Source organism: Solea solea, chromosome 14 (genome assembly GCF_958295425.1).
Source record: "Solea solea chromosome 14, fSolSol10.1, whole genome shotgun sequence".
Classification (NCBI taxonomy): Eukaryota; Metazoa; Chordata; class Actinopteri; order Pleuronectiformes; family Soleidae; genus Solea; species Solea solea.
The window spans coordinates 18,249,497-18,269,742 of NC_081147.1; the positions used below are offsets into that span (position 1 = coordinate 18,249,497).

General features: G+C 41.0%; 1 protein-coding gene across 1 annotated transcript; it reads left to right on the top strand.

Moving 5' to 3' along the window:
* The first annotated feature begins 64 nt into the window (after nt 1-64).
* On the top strand, nt 65-20,110 carry zgc:152774 (uncharacterized protein LOC553526 homolog). The gene is made up of 18 exons (XM_058650577.1): nt 65-1,790; nt 1,948-2,020; nt 3,181-3,313; nt 4,223-4,443; nt 4,695-4,842; nt 5,310-5,463; nt 5,545-5,673; nt 6,353-6,472; nt 6,566-6,669; nt 6,791-6,913; nt 7,270-7,386; nt 7,714-7,791; nt 8,033-8,075; nt 8,209-8,576; nt 9,501-9,960; nt 10,174-10,292; nt 18,543-19,650; nt 20,006-20,110. Exons 1-17 carry the CDS (start codon nt 1,752-1,754, stop codon nt 18,697-18,699), a joined length of 2,586 nt encoding a protein of 861 aa, XP_058506560.1. The 5' UTR covers nt 65-1,751; the 3' UTR covers nt 18,700-19,650; nt 20,006-20,110.
* The last annotated feature ends 136 nt before the right edge of the window (nt 20,111-20,246 follow it).

Genomic DNA, 20,246 nt, shown 5'->3' on the forward strand with positions numbered 1-20,246 from the left:
GAATATAATATACAATAGACACAAGTAGGCTTACAATATTAACATTTTAATGACATTTCATTCATTTATTCATCTTGTACCGCTTTATCCTCCACATGAGGGTCAAGGGGGGGCCCTTGTGCCAATCCCAGCTGATATAGTGCGAAAGGTGCGGTACGCCCATTTGTGATTAAATGAATCAGGTTTTTGCTCATTTAATCATGGAAACACAGACTGCCCTTAGACAAATAGTCAGAGTTTAGATACCGATCAGTCTACATTTAGTTATGTGGCTAATCTCCAAAGGCTCAAAGGAATCATTTGACCCCATTTATATCTCTGATTCTGAATCTACCACAGACAAAACGACAAAACAGACACGGTGCTAAAAGGTGAAAAGTGTGAAACAGAGGAAAACATTATTATTTATTCAGACTCCAAGGTTTTTGTGGACTGAAGGGAAAACTGGAGCAGAGCAACCCGTTCTACCTATGTCATTACAAGCAGACACTGCATCAGCAACAGGAAGTCATCATGCTAAAGATGTCGTACAGTATGCTGTGGTTTGCTGGGTTATTATCAATTCCTATTATTTCACAACAGAGCGTCCCAAACCTCAGCGGTTTGAGGCCCCTGAAAATTTAGCAGAACTGATACGTAAGCACAAACGTAGCACAACAGTGAAATAAGAAGATTAGGTTTAAAAAAAAATTACAAAATAAGACGTTGTTATTCATAGTTTCTATCCCCAGAATAAAAGAAAATGAGTATGTTTTGAATAATTTGACAAATGGAAGAATCTTTTCATTCCTGCCTGAAGTCCACCTGTAATACCTCCAAGGGCCACACCTTGAACAAAACAAAGCACAGAAGAAGTTGACGATCCACTTTGTGAAGTGACTCAGTCAGAACCCAGAGCTCAGCCCAAATGTGGAATAACCGCTCAAGAGAGACTATGAACAAATGAGGTTTGTAAGGAAAAACGGTGACTTTGTCCACCCACGCATGTGAATGTTTGGTGTGTTAATTATTAACAGAAATTTTGGAGAAACAATGTGTGTTTACCAATTCTGGGTAAACACTGTGTGTTTACCGGCGTTCAGACTACGAACACAGTGCAAGTAATTAATGCGGTCAAACGAGAAATTCCAAATTTTAAACTTGTCAGACTTGCCTGTTTTTCTCCCGACCCAACCTTTGTCTACAATTATCATCTGCCTTCAGGCAGCTGCAGCAAATAGATGTTAGATAGATGTTCAGGACGAGCAGCTCCTGAACATGTGTATAGTATAATTATTGTAACAGTGTTTTGTTTATTTTACCATTCACCATTGAATATTTATTATTCATTAGTATGTTGTAGTGTGGATGACCACACTTTATAGTATTACTTTTGTATTAATGTGTTAGTCTATTTTTTTGCATGGAAAACTAGCTTTGTTTATTTTGGGTGACAGTGGGGGGTGGGGGCACAAAATCCCAATGCTGCCTATAGGGTGGCAAAATGCATAGGACCGGCCCTGGTTGGGGATATAGCTTTGGTTGAAGACTTTTATTAAACTTAACCTCCAGATGTGATGTCCATGTGTCTTCACTCTGAGAAGGAAGTGCAACAGTTCAGTCTCCCTTTCATTTCCTGGTAAAGGACTAGAATATGCATTATGTCTTCTGGGTGTCGATCAAAAGACAAGTGTGCGGCGCGTGCGATGCGGTATACGCCCACTGCGTGACTTTGACTGACACCAAATGACGCAATAAGTCAGTCGCCAAACATGGCGAGGTTAAGTGAGCACGGCATTCGCCTGAGTTCCGTAAGTTCTTGATTTATATTTCAGTCACTTGGCACGTTTGTGGGGGTGTGAGCACGCGGGCTGTTGCAGAATGGGCATGCAGGGAGGGATGATTGACACTCACTGCGTATGTTTGTTTGTTTGTTCGTTTGTTTGTTTGTTTCCATTTCTGTTGCAGATGAGTCCTTCATTTCTAAACAGCAACTCTACAAGCCACACCTGGCCTTTCAGCGCGGTGGCAGAGTTAATAGGTAAAATTAAAAAAATTAAAAAAATTAAATAAATCGAGCATGACCAGTTTTGAGCACCTGCTGCAGCTGTGAGTAAATAGACATGGTTTCATTTTCATGCACTCTTCCGCTGCGGACACATCTCTGATGTAGATGTAGATGTGGACTTCCTCATTAATCCCACACTATCAATGTTAAGTCGTGATAATTCATTATAGTTAATTACATTTGTATAGTGTATATCCATCCCCTATAGTCTTGATTTTTTTCATTAATAGCCTACGTTGTAACATTGTGCTTTTAGAATATATAGTGTGTGTGTGTGTGTGTGGTATTCCTTATGTTGTGGGGACCTAAACCTATTCACACAGTCACATTTTGGGGACTTGTCTTCATTATGGGGACACAAATCAAGTCCCCATAACGTAAATTCATTTTAAGGTGAAGACATGTTTTACAGTTAAGGTTAGATTAAGGTTGGAGTTAGGATTAGGATTAGGCCAGTATCAATTATGGTTAAAGTTAGAGTAAGTCTACAGGAAATGAATGTAAGTCAATGTCCTCTGAAGTCAACCAGCGTATGTGTGTGGTTCTTCTTCTCACTCTTGTCACTCCTCACTCGTCTGTGGCTCTATCTTTAATTCAGCTGTCAGTTGGCTGCTGTTTTGTTTCTGTTTTATTTTAGCAGGAGCCACTGCATAAATGCACTGTTGTGAAGAGACAGTGACATCTTATCTGGAGTTTATGCTTAAAAAAATCATCATCATTTCTCTGAGACTCAATAATTCTCATCATTTAGAGCACATATAAAAAAAAAAACAAGCGAGGCTTGTGCTGTGCAGAATGGCGTCAATAAAAAGCAGTAAAGTAGAAAACATAAAAACAACATAAAACGATACAGTGCATCATAAAAAGTCCAACTCAATAAGTGTAGCCCTGGACCAAACTCAAAGTCAGACTATAGTGTGTCGACTATGTTTACGTGGAATGTTTTTCATTGCTTTCACACAAAATGCGTTCAATAATCTCTTTTTTTTTTCATCCACCTGCAAAATACTGTACATTCTGTTTACTGTTCAGTTTCTCCTCAACTCACTGCTTTGTTTCCCAACCTTCTGCATATGAATGGACATTTGTTTGTTAGACATCTATTGTTATTATTTCACTCACTCATTTCCTAGATAACGCGTCCGATCCCGGTGTATATGCTAAGCAGATCTGGATTGATGTGATCGATGAAGCCGGTCACCCCTGTTTAACATTCATGGATAATGGCAGTGGTATGACCCCCAACAAACTGCACAAGATGCTCAGGTGACACTCACACACGCATAGTGACATGAAGTCATCATGCAAAACAGTGTGGCACCAGATATGTTTCCTGTGTAGTTACACACAGTTATATTGTTCCTCTTCTCTGTATACAAACCACAAGAGTGACTCAACGGTATTTTTAGCCCACGTTTTACGTTTGATGTTTCTCATGCACGTTCTTCCAATAAGACTCACACAGTTCAGTAAAAATGCACTCGCAGCTATACTTATACAGAAAGATTAATTGTATTATTTGTCCACAATGGCAAATCATAGTTTGTAAGTTTACACTACTGGCACTTTTCCACTACCCAGTTCCATCACGGCTCGACTCTGCATGTTTTGTTTTTTTTTTGCTTTTTTTGCTGTTTTGTTCGCGATAGTACTTGGTACCTGTTTTTTTTTAGTACCTGCTCTAACCGATAGTGATGAGCGTGACGTCCAACACAAGAATCAAACTGAACAATGCCGAACTGTAGATCAGTCAAAAGGTCTTAAAAATCCTGAAGACATGCGTTAATCTTTAACATTTAGCAGGGAAATGTCTAAAAACTCATCATTTAACAGGAGTCTGGTGTATTTAGCCGTGATCGTGAGCGGCATCACAACCCCTTCCGCTGTATTTCAGTTGCTCGGTCATGCAGGAAGTACTGAACGCCTCTGTGACACAAATCTTTTTAATGAACTGACTCTAATGATTCAGTACATGAAAACAACTGCTTAACAAGTCACTCGTCACTAGTTTGTGTGTGTCAGTCTCATGCAGCCGTGCCATGACTCCGCCCACGTTGAGGAGGTACTATAGTAATGGAAAACCATACCAAACCATGTAGAGTCGAGCCGTGCTGGTACTGGGGAGTGGAAAAGCGGCATCATTGACGTCCTAATTCCCCTCACTGCCCCCCTCAGTTTTGGTTTCACAGAAAAAGGCTCGGGTAAAGCCAGTCAGCAGGCCATCGGCGTGTACGGAAATGGTTTCAAGTCCGGCTCAATGCGTCTGGGCCGCGATGCTCTGATCTTCACCAAAAACGGCGGCTGCCAGAGTGTGGGAATGTTGTCCCAGACCTACCTGGAAAACATCAAGGCCCAGGCTGTCATCGTCCCCATCGTCCCCTTCAACCAACAAACCAATATCCTTCACAAAACACTGACAGAACATTCAGATCACTCCACTGTCTTCTTTTCCAAGTGATTATTCTTACATACATATAAAAGGCTTATTCTAAGGCAATGAAAACCAAATCATTTTTATTCAAACACTTATTATACAGTCATACAAATGTACTTGTGGGTAAGACATTTACTGTGTGCCAGTAAACCCTTAAAATGTTACACACTGGACCATTAAATCCTACACACTGGTCCTTTAACTCGGTGTTACAGTCACTGGTGGTGACAGAGGACTCCGAGGCGAGCCTGGCAGCCATCCTGCAGAACTCCATCATCAGCTCCCTGGAGCAGATACACGCACACTTTGACTCCATGGCTTTCAAAAAAGGCACCAAGATATTCATCTGGAACATCCGCAGGTTAGAATCATATGACTAAACACTAAAGTGTTATAAAATGCTTAGTTAAATTGTGTGTCTATTCTTCTTATTATCTATGGATTTAAAATGATGACAAATGTGTGTCTTCTGTTGAATTTTTTTCCTTTTCCATATAGGTTTAATATACTAGCATGACAGATTACATGTCAGAAGCACACATGAGACAGGCAAATGTGCACCTTTAGACAAATCAATGCAAACCACCACACATTCAAATACGCACGCATCCTTATATCACCATATTCAGATTAAGATTTAAGGTTTTATGGAGCCAGAAATGTGTTACCCCTTATTAATGCAACGATGAATGACTGAGTGAAGCTAAATTTGACCCAGATATTGTGCCGGTGATAGGAGACTCTAGTTAGGAGACTTATTTTGAGAAATAAATCAACACTTGTAGTGTCCTCACCTGACCCAACAACTGCTCACGTGTTATCCTGAAGGACCACGGATGGAAAGACAGAGATGGACTTTGACACTGATGTGAGTGACCTCCGTTTGCCTGAGATTCAGATCGAGGAGATGAAGAAGGGACTGAGGAACAGTGGGTCCCTGAGAGCTGAGCTGAACGTCCCCGACATGTTCTACAGTCTGCGGGTGTGTGTGTGCGTGTGATCACATTGTTAAACTTATATTTAGCAATGTTTACATTGTCTCGTGTTTGTCTTTCTGCTTCAGGCCTACCTCAGTATTTTGTATCTGAAGCCGAGGGCACAAATTATACTGAGGGGGAAGAAGGTTATCACCAAGCTGGTGTTGAAGAGGCTGACGCGCGCTGAGCATGACGTGTACAAACCACAGTTCAGCGTATCCCTTCACTATTCATGTGTGTGTGCGTGCGTGGGCTTGTATTTGTTACCTCTTTAGGACTTGTTAAATGAAGGGCTAAGATCTGGATTGTGGTTAGGTTAGGGTAAGACATAAACTGGTTATGTATTCCTACCCTTTGAACTTTGTATTATACTGCATCTCTTGGACTATTATCTCTTGGACCCCTATCTATATTATATACAAAGCAGAAGTGTAGAAGGATATTTACAGCTGATATATTAATACATTGTTTTCTATATTATATTATTAACTATTCACAGTCGACATATAAACCGGTTTCCTCCCACAAATCAAAAACATGCAGATTTGGGGATTAGGCTAATTGGACACTCGGTGTGAGTGTGAAAGTGGATGGTATTTGTCTCTATTTGTGACCTTGTGATGGACTGTGACCTGTCCAGGGTGTAATCCGGTGAGTTCATTTAAAATGGCTGTGGAGTTCAGCTGTGGAAGACAGTTCCATTTGATTGGACCCTTGTACTGCATTGGAAACACCAGCGTCAGAAACTGGCTATATTAAAGATCCACAGCCGTTTAATAACGGCGTGGTATGAGCATTCCAGTGGTCACAGTGTCCCTGGAGCAGTGTCCCATTAACTGATAATGTCCTGAAACCAGCCGATGCCCAGTGCTAACCTTGATTGATGAATGCCAGAAAGAGAAGGTGAAAGTGACCTTTGGGCTGAATCCCACAAATAAAGACCAATATGGAATCATGATGTACCACAAGAACCGACTCATTAAGGCTTATGAGAAAGTGGGATGCCAGCTCAAGGTAAAAAAAAAAAAAAAAAAGGATTTTCCTCAATATATTCATTAATGGATACTTGTCCTTTCCTTAAACTCACTCCCCCAATTTCTTTTATAGGCCTCTGGTCGACGAGCAGGAGTCGGAGTCATCGGTATCATTGAGTGTAACTTTCTCAAACCTGCTCACAACAAGCAGGACTTTGAGTACACTAAAGAATACAGGTAGGGTTTGTTTGATGCTTGGCCTGACACTAGTGCTGGATACTGTATTTACAAAGTGATACTAACATTTTTACCTCATGTCAAACTTCATTCACTTTCTTGTCCCTTTACTTCTCTAAAGACTCACACTCGGTGCTTTGGGCCTTAAACTCAATGAGTACTGGAAGGAGTTGACAGAGAAGAAGGCCAGAGAGCGAGAGTTCCACGCGGTAGACAGAGATCAAGATGAAGATGACACTGATGGGTTTGTATTGACTGTTATTTACAGGTGTCGGGATTATTATGATTAGTGTTGTTAGTGTTATTGCATTTGTAAATAACTAGTCTAAGTCTTTCATGGATAATTGCTGTAATAGTCCGTTAAGATACAGGTTAATTGATCATTTAACTGACGGTGAAAGTATATATATATATATATATATATATATATATACAGTAATCTACAAGCTACGCTACTATGATTTAAAAAAAATTTTAAATGTTATACATTCTGAAGTTACTATGAACTAATATTCATCAATGTATATACACATGTTTCACACTCAGTCACACCAGTCTATGTGTGTGTGTGTGTGTGTGTGTGTGTGTGTGTATTTACAGCGGCCCTGTGTGGCTACAGTGTGAAGAGTGTCTGAAGTGGCGGAAAGTCCCTGCAGGACATTACAGTGTTTCCCCTGAAAGCTGGTACTGCAGCCAGAACCCCAATCCACGTTACAGGTGTGGCTTTCAAATTCTTAATTCCCTGCAATACAATGTTCCTTTCATTGTTTACTCCAGGGTTTTGTATTTTACAATGTGTCGTACAGTGTGCAATTTATGTCTGAACTGAATCAACCTGGTGTCTTTTATTAATCAGGCTTTTAGTTAGACGAGTGTTCTTATTCTTTTATTCTTTTTACTGTGTTTTCCTGTTTTTGTTGTTGTTGAAACTATCAGTATTTTATGTATTTTACTCTGTTTCGCTGTGAAGCACTTTGTGATTCTATATCTGTGAAAGGTGCTGTATAATTAAAATGTACTTACTTACTTACTTTGCCTGTTTAGAAGTTGTTCTCTTCCCGAAGACGCAGAACAGAGCGAGGAGCTGCTTACACCCAGCTACCAGAAAAAACACAAGAAACAGTAACTTCAACTTCTACTTCTTCTTCTTCTTCTTCATTTTTCTGTGTGTGGAAATGATTGTGCATCCATGCTGATAACTGCAAAGAACAGGTTTTTACAGATTGTATACATTTTTTATTACAATTGCACTCAGGCATAACAAAGAATTGTTGCCTTAATGTCATTTGTAAAAACATTTTCTATAAGAGGTCACAGGACATTTAAAGGTAAACATCTCATCACTGTATCGATTTTCTTACAGAGAGCATCTTCTCAAGGGCAGAAAAAGAGAGAATTCACTTGAGGTGTGTAAAAAGTGTTTCTCCTTTCTACTGACATGTCAAATCACTTCTATGATTTGATTGATAAAAGCACCACTGTACTGTTTGTTTGGCACTTCTGCACATTTGAAGTCTGTGTCCTCATGTGTGTTTGCAGGTGTGTGCCTTTCAGGACCAAGAGGTGAAACATCAAATCCTCAGTCGTAGCACATCAGAGCCGATTCAGCCCGCCTTCCAGTCCAGCTGCTCACCACCGAGATGCCACGTGGAAGAAAACACGCTTGAACACGGTCAGACAAACACAGGCAATCACCCTGCACGTCGGCGCACGAATGGCGAGGAAAAAAACACACAACAGAAAGCCGCGGGAAGACACACGGCCTTTAAGGACAGGACACGCACCACACAAGGAGGGGTGCAAGTGAGAAATGTGACAAATTATCACAAAACTAAAGAGACAGGCACAAGTGAAGACACAGACGTGGAGCCAGTGCAGAGACGAGAAGAGAGCACCGATACATTCAGGTGGGACATGTTGCATGCAAACATGTTGTATGCAAAGTCAGATTTCTTTCATCTTATAATGTAGGTTTATGTAGTATTTCTACACACATTTCAGTTTGTATTAAAAACCTCACATACACTGAAAACTGGAACATATTTCAAAATTACATTTCAAGACAAACACAAATACAAATGTGTCCTAACCCTTAAGCCAACAACAAAAATGAGTTATATATGTAATATAATTGTAGGTAGATGAAAGATCAGACATTGTATGCCTCATCACCACAGGCATTTATAATATTATTTTAAAATGTAAATAATAACAGAAATAGTAAAAGTAAATATATGATGTAATTATTAATATTATTTGGATAGTACTTCTAACGAGTGCTTAAAGACACTGAGCGCAAATATTAAATAAGAAATAGAAGAAATAAAAAATGGACAAATTCATAATATTCATGTTATTGGAAGTTTTTCTGCTGGTCTTTACTGCATAATGTTCAGTTATTAGGTTTCAAAGGCCACTGCCCTCTCTAAAAACACAGCTTTTGCTTTGTGAACATGATATCTCAGGAATGCCGTGAGGAAGTGGGACTCAAGGATGAGCTGATCACTGATCATTTGTTTGGTCAAAAGACAAAGGTCATGGTCACTATGACCTCACTAAATCTGGATGTCTTCTGAATAAACACCTCAAGAGAATCGTTTTAAACTTGACACTAATTTTCCTTTGGTCTCATGGATGAACTGCTCAGCCACTTTGCACGAGAGTTAGTTATAAGTTCATAACGAGTATCCCTAGGAAAAAAAATAGAAAATAATCAACTTACTGTTTAAAATCCGCTGCATTATCACACAATAATGGAAAAACAACAAAATGTACCTTTTAACTGAACGGGTCTCCAGCTGTCTTACATTTCTAACATGTGTTTCCTGCAGCCACATAGAGAAAGCAGCGTTTTTATGTAACAGTGTGAAAAAGAAGCTGTGCCGTTTGGAGGAGCGACAGCCTGACTCAGAGAATATGGCAGAAGAAATGGATCCTCACAAACAAACAAAAGTGTCTGAGCCTCTACACCAAGTGGAAATGCCAGGTGGTGGAGCACAGGTAATACCCACCCACCTCATCTTGACCCACTCGCTCACCTCCGCCCAGAATGTGACGCTCCTTCCACTGAATCAAGCAGAAGAACCTCGGAGCACAACGCTGCCACTCACAGGGAGCGACCGGGAGGCTGAAGTACAGAAACAGAAACTGGCTGATTTAGAGAAAGAGGTTCAGGGTCTTCGGAGGCTTCTAGGTCTAGAAGTCACAAAGACATCTCAAGGCACAATGACAACTGTTGATTCTGGTGCTGAAAAGCCTAAAGAAGTGGGCTGCCAGACAAACATCTGTGAGGTCAGTGCATGACTTTGTTTTGGGGAGATTTGTTTTGCACATGTCATTTTACATATATGTATATGTATATATATGTATATATATATATATACATATATATATATACATAATAGGAATACTGAGTGAACGGCTCATCTAGTTCAAATACGTTCAGACTACTGAAGTTCACAAACTCAGAGTAATCTGCCTTCCTCTGTCCTTTCTTCACACCAGATTTCTTCTTCATCATGCTGCCTGACTCATACCCTGATGGTCCAGGATCAGGCGGCTTTATGTGAACCAGCAGAGCAGAACGGAACCAGTAAGGAGAAAAATGAAAGTGAAGACAACAGGTATAGTCACTACTTTTACATAATAAAATCATCAATCTGTCAAAGAGTTTAGGTTTTCATATTTAAGTTTGTCTTTTATTCTTTATTCTTAGCAACTTCCTGTCTGAAGTTTTTAACGTATCGATCAGATTTTTTTTGTGATGGGTAGGTGGTCACCCAAGTATGTTACGTACGCATCTACCCACTGATGAAAAATATATTATAAAGCAATTTTAAGTTAAACATGGGAAGACCCATTTAACAAGTCGGGGTGTTTATATCTGAGTGACATCTTAACAGATCAGAGTGAATTTTGTCGTTCTTATGTACAATGGTAATCGCTTTAAGTTAAGTTCTATACAGTGGATAAGGGAGCTATTTCTGTATGTTTTTTTTGAGTTGTAGATTCATTCTGCATCATAAATACATTCAATATCAATGCATACTTTTATTTTGAAGTGCTGTGAACTATCTCTCATCAGTGATGATATTCCATGAGATATCTTCATATATATGTATATATATATATATATATATATATATATTATATAATGTAATTTTAAGCTCATGTTGCCCACCATGACTGAACAGTTGTTTCAGTTGTCAGTGTTTTTTTACTTGACTGGCCCCCTACTGGCCAGACTAGATGGCTCAGTGGCCCCAAGGTTATTTGAGTTTGAGAGCCCTGGTTCAAGGTCTGTGCTCTCTGTGTGCTCTTGTTAGGGTTCGAGCAACAAGGTTGCAAGAAACCTATTGAAACTGGAAGGATTATTATTATTAGGGTTCGAGCAACAAGGTTGCAAGAAACCTATTGAAACTGGAAGGATTATTATTATTATTAGGGTTCGAGCAACAAGGTTGCAAGAAACCTATTGAAACTGGAAGGATTATTATTATTATTATTCTTATTATTCCCCCAAATGAATTGCCTTTTTGAGGCCTTTCCCATACCCCAAAACTCACCAATTTTTGTGACCGCATCAATCCTGGTGTAAATTTACGTCTGAAAAAGGTTCGGGGAATGTGCGTCGAAAATTGAATGTGGGAGGGGCCAATAAGTGCGGCGCCACCTGTCCAAATTCACCATGACCAACACAAATATCGCACATGCACGAAATTCGGTACACATGTGTAGTGGGTCAGGATGAAGAAAAAATTACATTATGACCATGATCCAAACCCAACAGGAAATCCGCCATCTTGGGTTGATTGGCCATTTTTTGGCGATTTTGGCGAATTCGCAGCAATGGTATTTGAACTAACTCCTCCTAGAGTTTTCGTGCGATCACCTTCAAACTTGGTGAGGTCCCTGTGGACCAGTTGAGGAGCTCACGGTATCAAAAGTTTTTTCAAATGTCGCACGGCGCACGAGATAGGGGGCGGCAAAGTTCGTGATGATTCTGATGTTTCGCATCAGAAAAACAAAACTCTTATAACTTTGCGATGGAAGGTCCGATCCGAACCAAACTTGCTACCATTGATGATGGGCCATGGCTGAAGACGTCTATGAAAAAACGGTGAAGTTTGAAAACAGCGCCTCCTTGTGGTGAAAGAAAATACACAAAAAAAAAGTTTTTTTACAATTTCGGGAATAACTTTTACACAGATAATCGTACCGCACTGAAAATTGGTGACAACAGTCAAAACACATGGTAGATGATGCGTGATCAATATGACAACAAATCGTTTAACGGTGTTGCCATGGCAACGACGCAAAGTCGGATTTTTGGGACAAAAAATCAAACTGCTACAACTTCGTGAATCCTGGTCCGATCTGAACCAAACTTGCTAGGATTGATGATAGTCCGGCCCTAAAGACGTCTATATGAAAATATTAAATTTCGAAAACAGCGCCCCCTGGTGACAGCAGACAATATGACAGCTTGTATTTCAATTATCTCCTCCTAGAGCTTTTGTGCGATCACCTTCAAACTTGGTGAGATCAATGTGGACGAGTTGAGCATCAAAAGTTATCGAAAGCTTTTTAAAATAGTGTATGGCGTACGAGATAGGGGGCGCCAAAATTGGAGATAATAATAATTTTTCATAACAGACAATGAAACTCTTATAACTTCGCGATGGAAGGTCTGATCCCAACCAAACTTGCTATAGTTGATGCTGGTTAGTTGCTGAAGACGACTATGTTGCTGAAACGGTACATTTTGAAAACAGCACCTCCTGGTGGTGGTAGAAAATTCTAAAAAAACAAACTGTTACAACTTTGCCAATCCTGGTCCGATCTGAACCAAACTTGCAAGGATTGATGACAGTCCGGCCCTGAACACGTCTATATGAAAATATTCATTTTCAAATACAGCGCCCCCTGGTGACAGCAGACAGAATTACATTTATAGTTTTTGATGCTGCTCCAACAGGGATTGTTGTATCCACTTGAAACTTAGTATGTGGGACCCCAGACCCTTCCTCAACATGTCCGTAAAAGGTCACCTCCCTACAGGAAGTGGAACGCCCGAAACAGGAAGTAAAGTCTTACATTGTCCGATTGACACGAAACTAGATATGTGAGTTACTGGACCTTCCCTGAACATGTTTCCGGAGACGCCGTTGACCGAACAGGAAGTCGGCCATTTTAAACAGGAAGTGCCCTCTAACTTTGCCGTACGTTGTCCGATCTGCACAAAACCTTATATGTGACACCAGGGACCTGTCCTGAGCATGTCCGTAAAAGGTCACCTCCCTACAGGAAGTGGAACGCCCGAAACAGGAAGTAAAGTCTTACATTGTCCGATTTGAACAAAACTTGATATGTAAGACAAGGGAACTTCCCTGAACACGTTTACGGAGACGAACAGGAAGTTGGCGATTTTAAACAGGAAGTGCCCTCTAACTTTGCCGTACGTTGTCCGATTTGCACGAAACCTTTTATGTGACACCAGGGACCTGTCCTGAGCATGTCTGCAAGAGATGACCTCCCAACAGGAAGTGGAATGCCCGAAACAGGAAGTAAACTCTAAGATTATCCGATCTGCACAAAACTTGATATGTAAGACAAGGGAAGTTCCCTGAACACGTTTACGTACACGCACTTAACCGAACAGGAAGTCTGCCATTTTAAACAGGAAGTGCCCTATAACTTTGTCATACGTTGCCCAATCCCCCTCGAAATTTGGAACGACATGCGCAGGGACGCCGCTGAAAATAACTAGTACTGAAAATAACTAGTACTGAAAATAACTAGTACCGCGCGCGGTGAATGAACGGGTGAGAGCGCGAGGCACGCGGGGAGCCGTGGCACACGGCGACCCGCGTGGGTCGGCTCGAACCCGTTCAGAACCGCGCGCGGTACTAGTTATTTTCAGTACTAGTTATTTTCATTATTCTTATTATTCCTTAAAGTAAATTGCCTTTTTGAGGCCTTTCCCATACCCCAAAACTCACAGATTTTTGTGACCGCATCAATCGTGGTGTAAATTTACGTCTGAAAAAGGTTCGGGGAATGTGCGTCAAAAATTGAATGTGGGAGGGGTCAATAAGTGCGGCGCCACCTGTCCAAATTCACCATGACCAACACAATTATCGCACATTCACGAAATTCGGTACACATGTGTAGAAGGTCGGGATGAAGAAAAAATTACATTATGACCATGATCCAAACCCAACAGGAAATCCGCCATCTTGGGTTGATTGGCGATTTTTTGGCGATTTTGGCGAATTCGCAGCAATGGTATTTGAACTAACTCCTCCTAGAGTTTTCGTGCGATCAACTTCAAACTTGGTGAGGTCCCTGTGGACCAGTTGAGGAGCTCACGGTATCAAAAGTTTTTTCAAATGTCGCACGGCGCACGAGATAGGGGGCGGCAAAGTTCGTGATGATTCTGATGTTTCGCATCAGAAAAAAAAAACTCTTATAACTTTGCGATGGAAGGTCCGATCCGAACCAAACTTGCTACCATTGATGATGGGCCATGGCTGAAGACGTCTATGAAAAAACGGTGAAGTTTGAAAACAGCGCCTCCTTGTGGTGAAAGAAAATACACCAAAAAAAAGTTTTTTTACGATTTCGGGAATAACTTTTACACAGATAATCGTACCGCACTCAAAATTGGTGACAACAGTCAAAACACATGGTAGATGATGCGTGATCAATATGACGACAAATCGTTTAACGGTGTTGCCATGGCAACGACGCAAAGTCGGATTTTTGGGACAAAAAATCAAACTGCTACAACTTCGTGAATCCTGGTCCGATCTGAACCAAACTTGCTAGGATTGATGATAGTCCAGCCCTAAAGACGTCTATATGAAAATATTAAATTTCGAAAACAGCGCCCCCTGGTGACAGTAGACAATATGACAGCTTGTATTTCAATTATCTCCTCCTAGAGCTTTTGTGCGATCACCTTCAAACTTGGTGAGATCAATGTGGACGAGTTGAGCATCAAAAGTTATCAAAAGCTTTTTAAAATATTGTATGGCGTACGAGATAGGGGGCGCCAAAATTGGAGATAATAATAATTTTTCATAACAGACAATGAAACTCTTATAACTTCGTGATGGAAGGTCTGATCCCAACCAAACTTGCTATAGTTGATGATGGTTAGTTGCTGAAGACGACTATGTTGCTGAAACGGTACATTTTGAAAACAGCGCCTCCTGGTGGTGGTAGAAAATTCTAAAAAAACAAACTGTTACAACTTTGCTAATCCTGGTCCGATCTGAACCAAACTTGCTGGGATTGATGACAGTCCGGCCCTGAACACGTCTATATGAAAATATTCATTTTCAAATACAGCGCCCCCTGGTGACAGCAGACAGAATTACATTTATAGTTTTTGATGCTGCTCCAACAGGGATTGTTGTATCCGCTTGAAACTTAGTATGTGGGACCCCAGACCCTTCCTCAACATGTCCGTAAAAGGTCACCTCCCTACAGGAAGTGGAACGCCCGAAACAGGAAGTAAAGTCTTACATTGTCCGATTGACACGAAACTAGATATGTGAGTTACGGGACCTTCCCTGAACATGTTTCCGGAGACGCCGTTGACCGAACAGGAAGTCGGCCATTTTAAACAGGAAGTGCCCTCTAACTTTGCCGTACGTTGTCCGATCTGCACAAAACCTTATATGTGACACCAGGGACCTGTCCTGAGCATGTCCGTAAAAGGTCACCTCCCTACAGGAAGTGGAATGCCCGAAACAGGAAGTAAAGTCTTAGATTGTTCGATTGACACAAAACTAGATATGTGAGTTACAGGACCTTCCCTGAACATGTTTCCAGAGACGAACAGGAAGTTGGCCATTTTAAACAGGAAGTGCCCTCTAACTTTGCCGTACGTTGTCCGATTTGCACGAAACCTTATATGTGACACCAGGGACCTGTCCTGAGCATGTCTGCAAAAGATGACCTCCCAACAGGAAGTGGAATGCCCGAAACAGGAAGTAAACTCTAAGATTGTCCGATCTGAACAAAACTTGATACGTAAGACAAGGGAAGTTCCCTGAACACGTTTACGGACACGCACTTGACCGAACAGGAAGTCTGCCATTTTAAACAGGAAGTGCCCTATAACTTTGCGATACGTTGCCCAATCCCCCTCGAAATTTGGAACGACATGCGCGGGGACGCCGCTGAAAATAACTAGTACTGAAAATAACTAGTACTGAAAATAACTAGTACCGCGCGCGGTGAATGAACGGGTGAGAGCGCGAGGCACGCGGGGAGCCGTGGCACACGGCGACCCGCGTGGGTCGGCTCGAACCCGTTCAGAACCGCGCGCGGTACTAGTTATTATTATTCTTATTATTCCCCCAAATGAATTGCCTTTTTGAGGCCTTTCCCATACCCCAAAACTCACCAATTTTTGTGACCGCATCAATACTGGTGTAAATTTACGTCTGAAAAAGGTTCGGGGAATGTGCGTCGAAAATTGAATGTGGGAGGGGCCAATAAGTGCGGCGCCACCTGTCCAAATTCACCATGACCAACACAAATATCGCACATGCACGAAATTCGGTACACATGTGTAGTGGGTCAGGATGAAGAAAAAATTACATTATGACCATGATCCAAACCCAACAGGAAATCCGCCATCTTGGGTTGATTGGCGATTTTTTGGCGATTTTGGCGAATTCGCAGCAAAGGTATTTGAACTAACTCCTCCTAGAGTTTTCGTGCGATCACCTTCAAACTTGGTGAGGTCCCTGTGGACCAGTTGAGGAGCTCACGGTATCAAATGTTTTTTCAAATGTCGCACGGCGCACGAGATAGGGGGCGGCAAAGTTTGTGATGATTCTGATGTTTCGCATCAGAAAAAAAAAACTCTTATAACTTTGCGATGGAAGGTCCGATCCGAACCAAACTTGCTATGATTGATGATGGGCCATGGCTGAAGACGTCTATGAAAAAACGGTGAAGTTTGAAAACAGCGCCTCCTTGTGGTGAAAGAAAATACACCAAAAAAAAGTTTTTTTACGATTTCGGGAATAACTTTTACACAGATAATCGTACCGCACTCAAAATTGGTGACAACAGTCAAAACACATGGTAGATGATGCGTGATCAATATGACGACAAATCGTTTAACGGTGTTGCCATGGCAACGACGCAAAGTCGGATTTTTGGGACAAAAAATCAAACTGCTACAACTTCGTGAATCCTGGTCCGATCTGAACCAAACTTGCTAGGATTGATGATAGTCCGGCCCTAAAGACGTCTATATGAAAATATTCAATTTCGAAAACAGCGCCCCCTGGTGACAGTAGCCAATATGACAGCTTGTATTTCAATTATCTCCTCCTAGAGCTTTTGTGCGATCACCTTCAAACTTGGTGAGATCAATGTGGACGAGTTGAGCATCAAAAGTTATCAAAAGCTTTTTAAAATATTGTATGGCGTAGGAGATAGGGGGCGCCAAAATTGGAGATAATAATAATTTTTCTCAACAGACAATGAAACTCTTATAACTTCGCGATGGAAGATCTGATCCCAACCAAACTTGCTATAGTTGATGTTGGTTAGTTGCTGAAGACGACTATGTTGCTGAAATGGTACATTTTGAAAACAGCGCCTCCTGGTGGTGGTAGAAAATTCTAAAAAAACAAACTGTTACAACTTTGCCAATCCTGCTCCGATCTGAATCAAACTTGCTGGGATTGATGATAGTCCAGCCCTGAACACGTCTATATGAAAATATTCATTTTCAAATACAGCGCCCCCTGGTGACAGCAGACAGAATTACATTTATAGTTTTTGATGCTGCTCCAACAGGGATTGTTGTATCCGCTTGAAACTTAGTATGTGGGACCCCAGGCCCTTCCTCAACATGTCCGTAAAAGGTCACCTCCCTACAGGAAGTGGAACGCCCGAAACAGGAAGTAAAGTCTTACATTGTCCGATTGACACGAAACTAGATATGTGAGTTATGGGACCTTCCCTGAACATGTTTCCGGAGACGAACAGGAAGTCGGCCATTTTAAACAGGAAGTGCCCTCTAACTTTGCCGTACGTTGTCCGATTTGCACAAAATCTTATATGTGACACCAGGGACCTGTCCTGAGCATGTCCGTAAAAGGTCACCTCCCTACAGGAAGTGGAATGCCCGAAACAGGAAGTAAACTCTAAGATTGTCCGATCTGAACAAAACTTGATATGTAAGACAAGGGAACTTCCCTGAACACGTTTACGGACGCGCATTTGACCGAACAGGAAGTCGGCCATTTTAAACAGGAAGTGCCCTATCACTTTGCCATACGTTGCCGCGATCCCCCCCGAAATTTGGATCGACATGCACGGGGACGCCGCTGAAAATAACTAGTACTGAAAATAACTAGTACTGAAAATAACTAGTACTGAAAATAACTAGTACTGAAAATAACTAGTACCGCGCGCGGTGAATGAACGGGTGAGAGCGCGAGGCACGCGGGGAGCCGTGGCACACGGCGACCCGCGTGGGTCGGCTCGAACCCGTTCAGAACCGCGCGCGGTACTAGTTATTTTCAGTACTAGTTATTTTTTTCCTAATTAGATTTGGCTCATGCTGTTTGACACATAGGTGGACGGCATAACATTTATTCAAGTTAAGTGCCTGTGCAGATGAAATAATTACAAGCTTCTACCTCTCCGATGTTAACATTAATCTCTATATGCCTGCAAAGTAAACTTCAGATTTTTCCCCAGTATTTCCAGTTGCATTTAAGATCATTTATTTTCTCCATATGATAAATAAATGTGCTTATTTGACCACTGTTCTACTGTTTTGAATTACTATTTTAGTCACTTTCTTTACATTTTCTTTTCTCTGTTTAAAACAGATCAGCTCAGGAGAATCTGCGCACTGTTCGTAACAATCTGGTTGTTCTTCTCACGGCGCTCCTGCCCCAACTGGACCTGACTGGCATCAGTCTGGAAACCACTGACGTGGACAGCATCCTGCAGCAGATCATAGACGTCAACTCACTGAAACTATGATCAGCATCGTTATGGAATCCAGTGGTAATAAAAGTAATTAAAGAGGCAAAACCAAATGCATTTTGCTCATTTAAAAACCCATGTTATTGTTGCATTACTGTCATGTGGATGAACTCTGTAACACAGTATTTTTTTTATTATGACTGTTTTGTCTTTAGCAGTTACAGTCAAGACAACAAAGTGATTTTTTTTAATTGATTTTAGTATCAAATACATTTTCTTAAGTTACACATTTATGACATTTCCTATTTGTGTTTGTCTCATTTTGATATTTTCAACCATGTTTGTATATATTAATGTAATAATACTCATCACAGAAGACATCTTTTTTCTCTGAGTTCTCAAATGAGAGCCATTTCCTTGTCACAGTCTTTTTCCCTCCAGCAGTGCAGTGTATTTATTAAATATACTGCTGGTTTAAATAGTCTCTCTTTTCAGCAAACCTTGGGACACAAAATAAGGTCTTTCTCTCCTGGGGAACAGGATGTCCAAGTTCTTAAGAACACAACATTCCCAGGAAATATGATAGCGTACTGTAGATGAACGACACCAACTCCCAGAATGCACTGCGCTCGCTGGCCTGCGGGGCACAGCCATACGCCACACCCCCTTCTTAGCAAGTGAAGCTAGTTGTGTAAACACACGAATCCCCATGAGGAAATAGTTGGCAAATACATTACGGACTTGTAAATTACTCACGTTTTTTTGTACGGTGCTAAATTGTACCGGACTGTGCAGTAAAAACAAGACAAGGACAAGCAGTAAGTGCCCATCATTTGCCGGTCAGAGATACAGAGCGGTGCTAACAAGCTGATAGCCTGAAGGCTAATGCTAACGCTATCAGCTTGTTTGCATTGATAAACCATCCGGAGTTTGCAGAAGACACGTGGAAAAGTTGGACACTCAGAGGGTTTACTGTCTCCATTTCCAACAGGAAGACGTCACTGAGCGGTAAGGCTGACGCTAATGCTCTACTCTATTTCTGCTCACACACTGCACGATGTGATATAAGCAAAGTGCTATATAACTAAGCTGTTAGCAAAGTGGAGCTACTTTGTTTTCGTTTGAGAATAATTTCAGTGTTATTCAAATGTTATTCATGTTTGTTCAAGAAGTCACAGGCTATGTTTTCAAGTCGTTGTCAGTGTGTTTAATGTCTAATGTTATTTATAGCCTATATAGACAATATTAGAATGTTCACAGCTAACTCAGTTGGCATGTTTTGCTGAAAGGTTTATGTTTCCTGGAAAAAAAGTAAAATCTTTGTTCAGATTGTATGTGTAATTGTATTTATTGTCCTTTACAGGAGAAACATGGTTTAATCAAGTCTTGGAGACAATGTTCACACCACACAGTGTCTGCTCATCTTCCAGACTCCTCTACGTAGCTGTGCCACATCAGATTCTGTCGCTTTCATTATTATTATATTTTTTTGTTTGCATAGTGTTAGACATTCTTTTAGACGTGTCTCCTTGTTTATTTTAATTTGTACTCTTGAATGTGATGGCAAAACATTGTCCTTTGTGAATAATAAAGTTTTTGTTTGT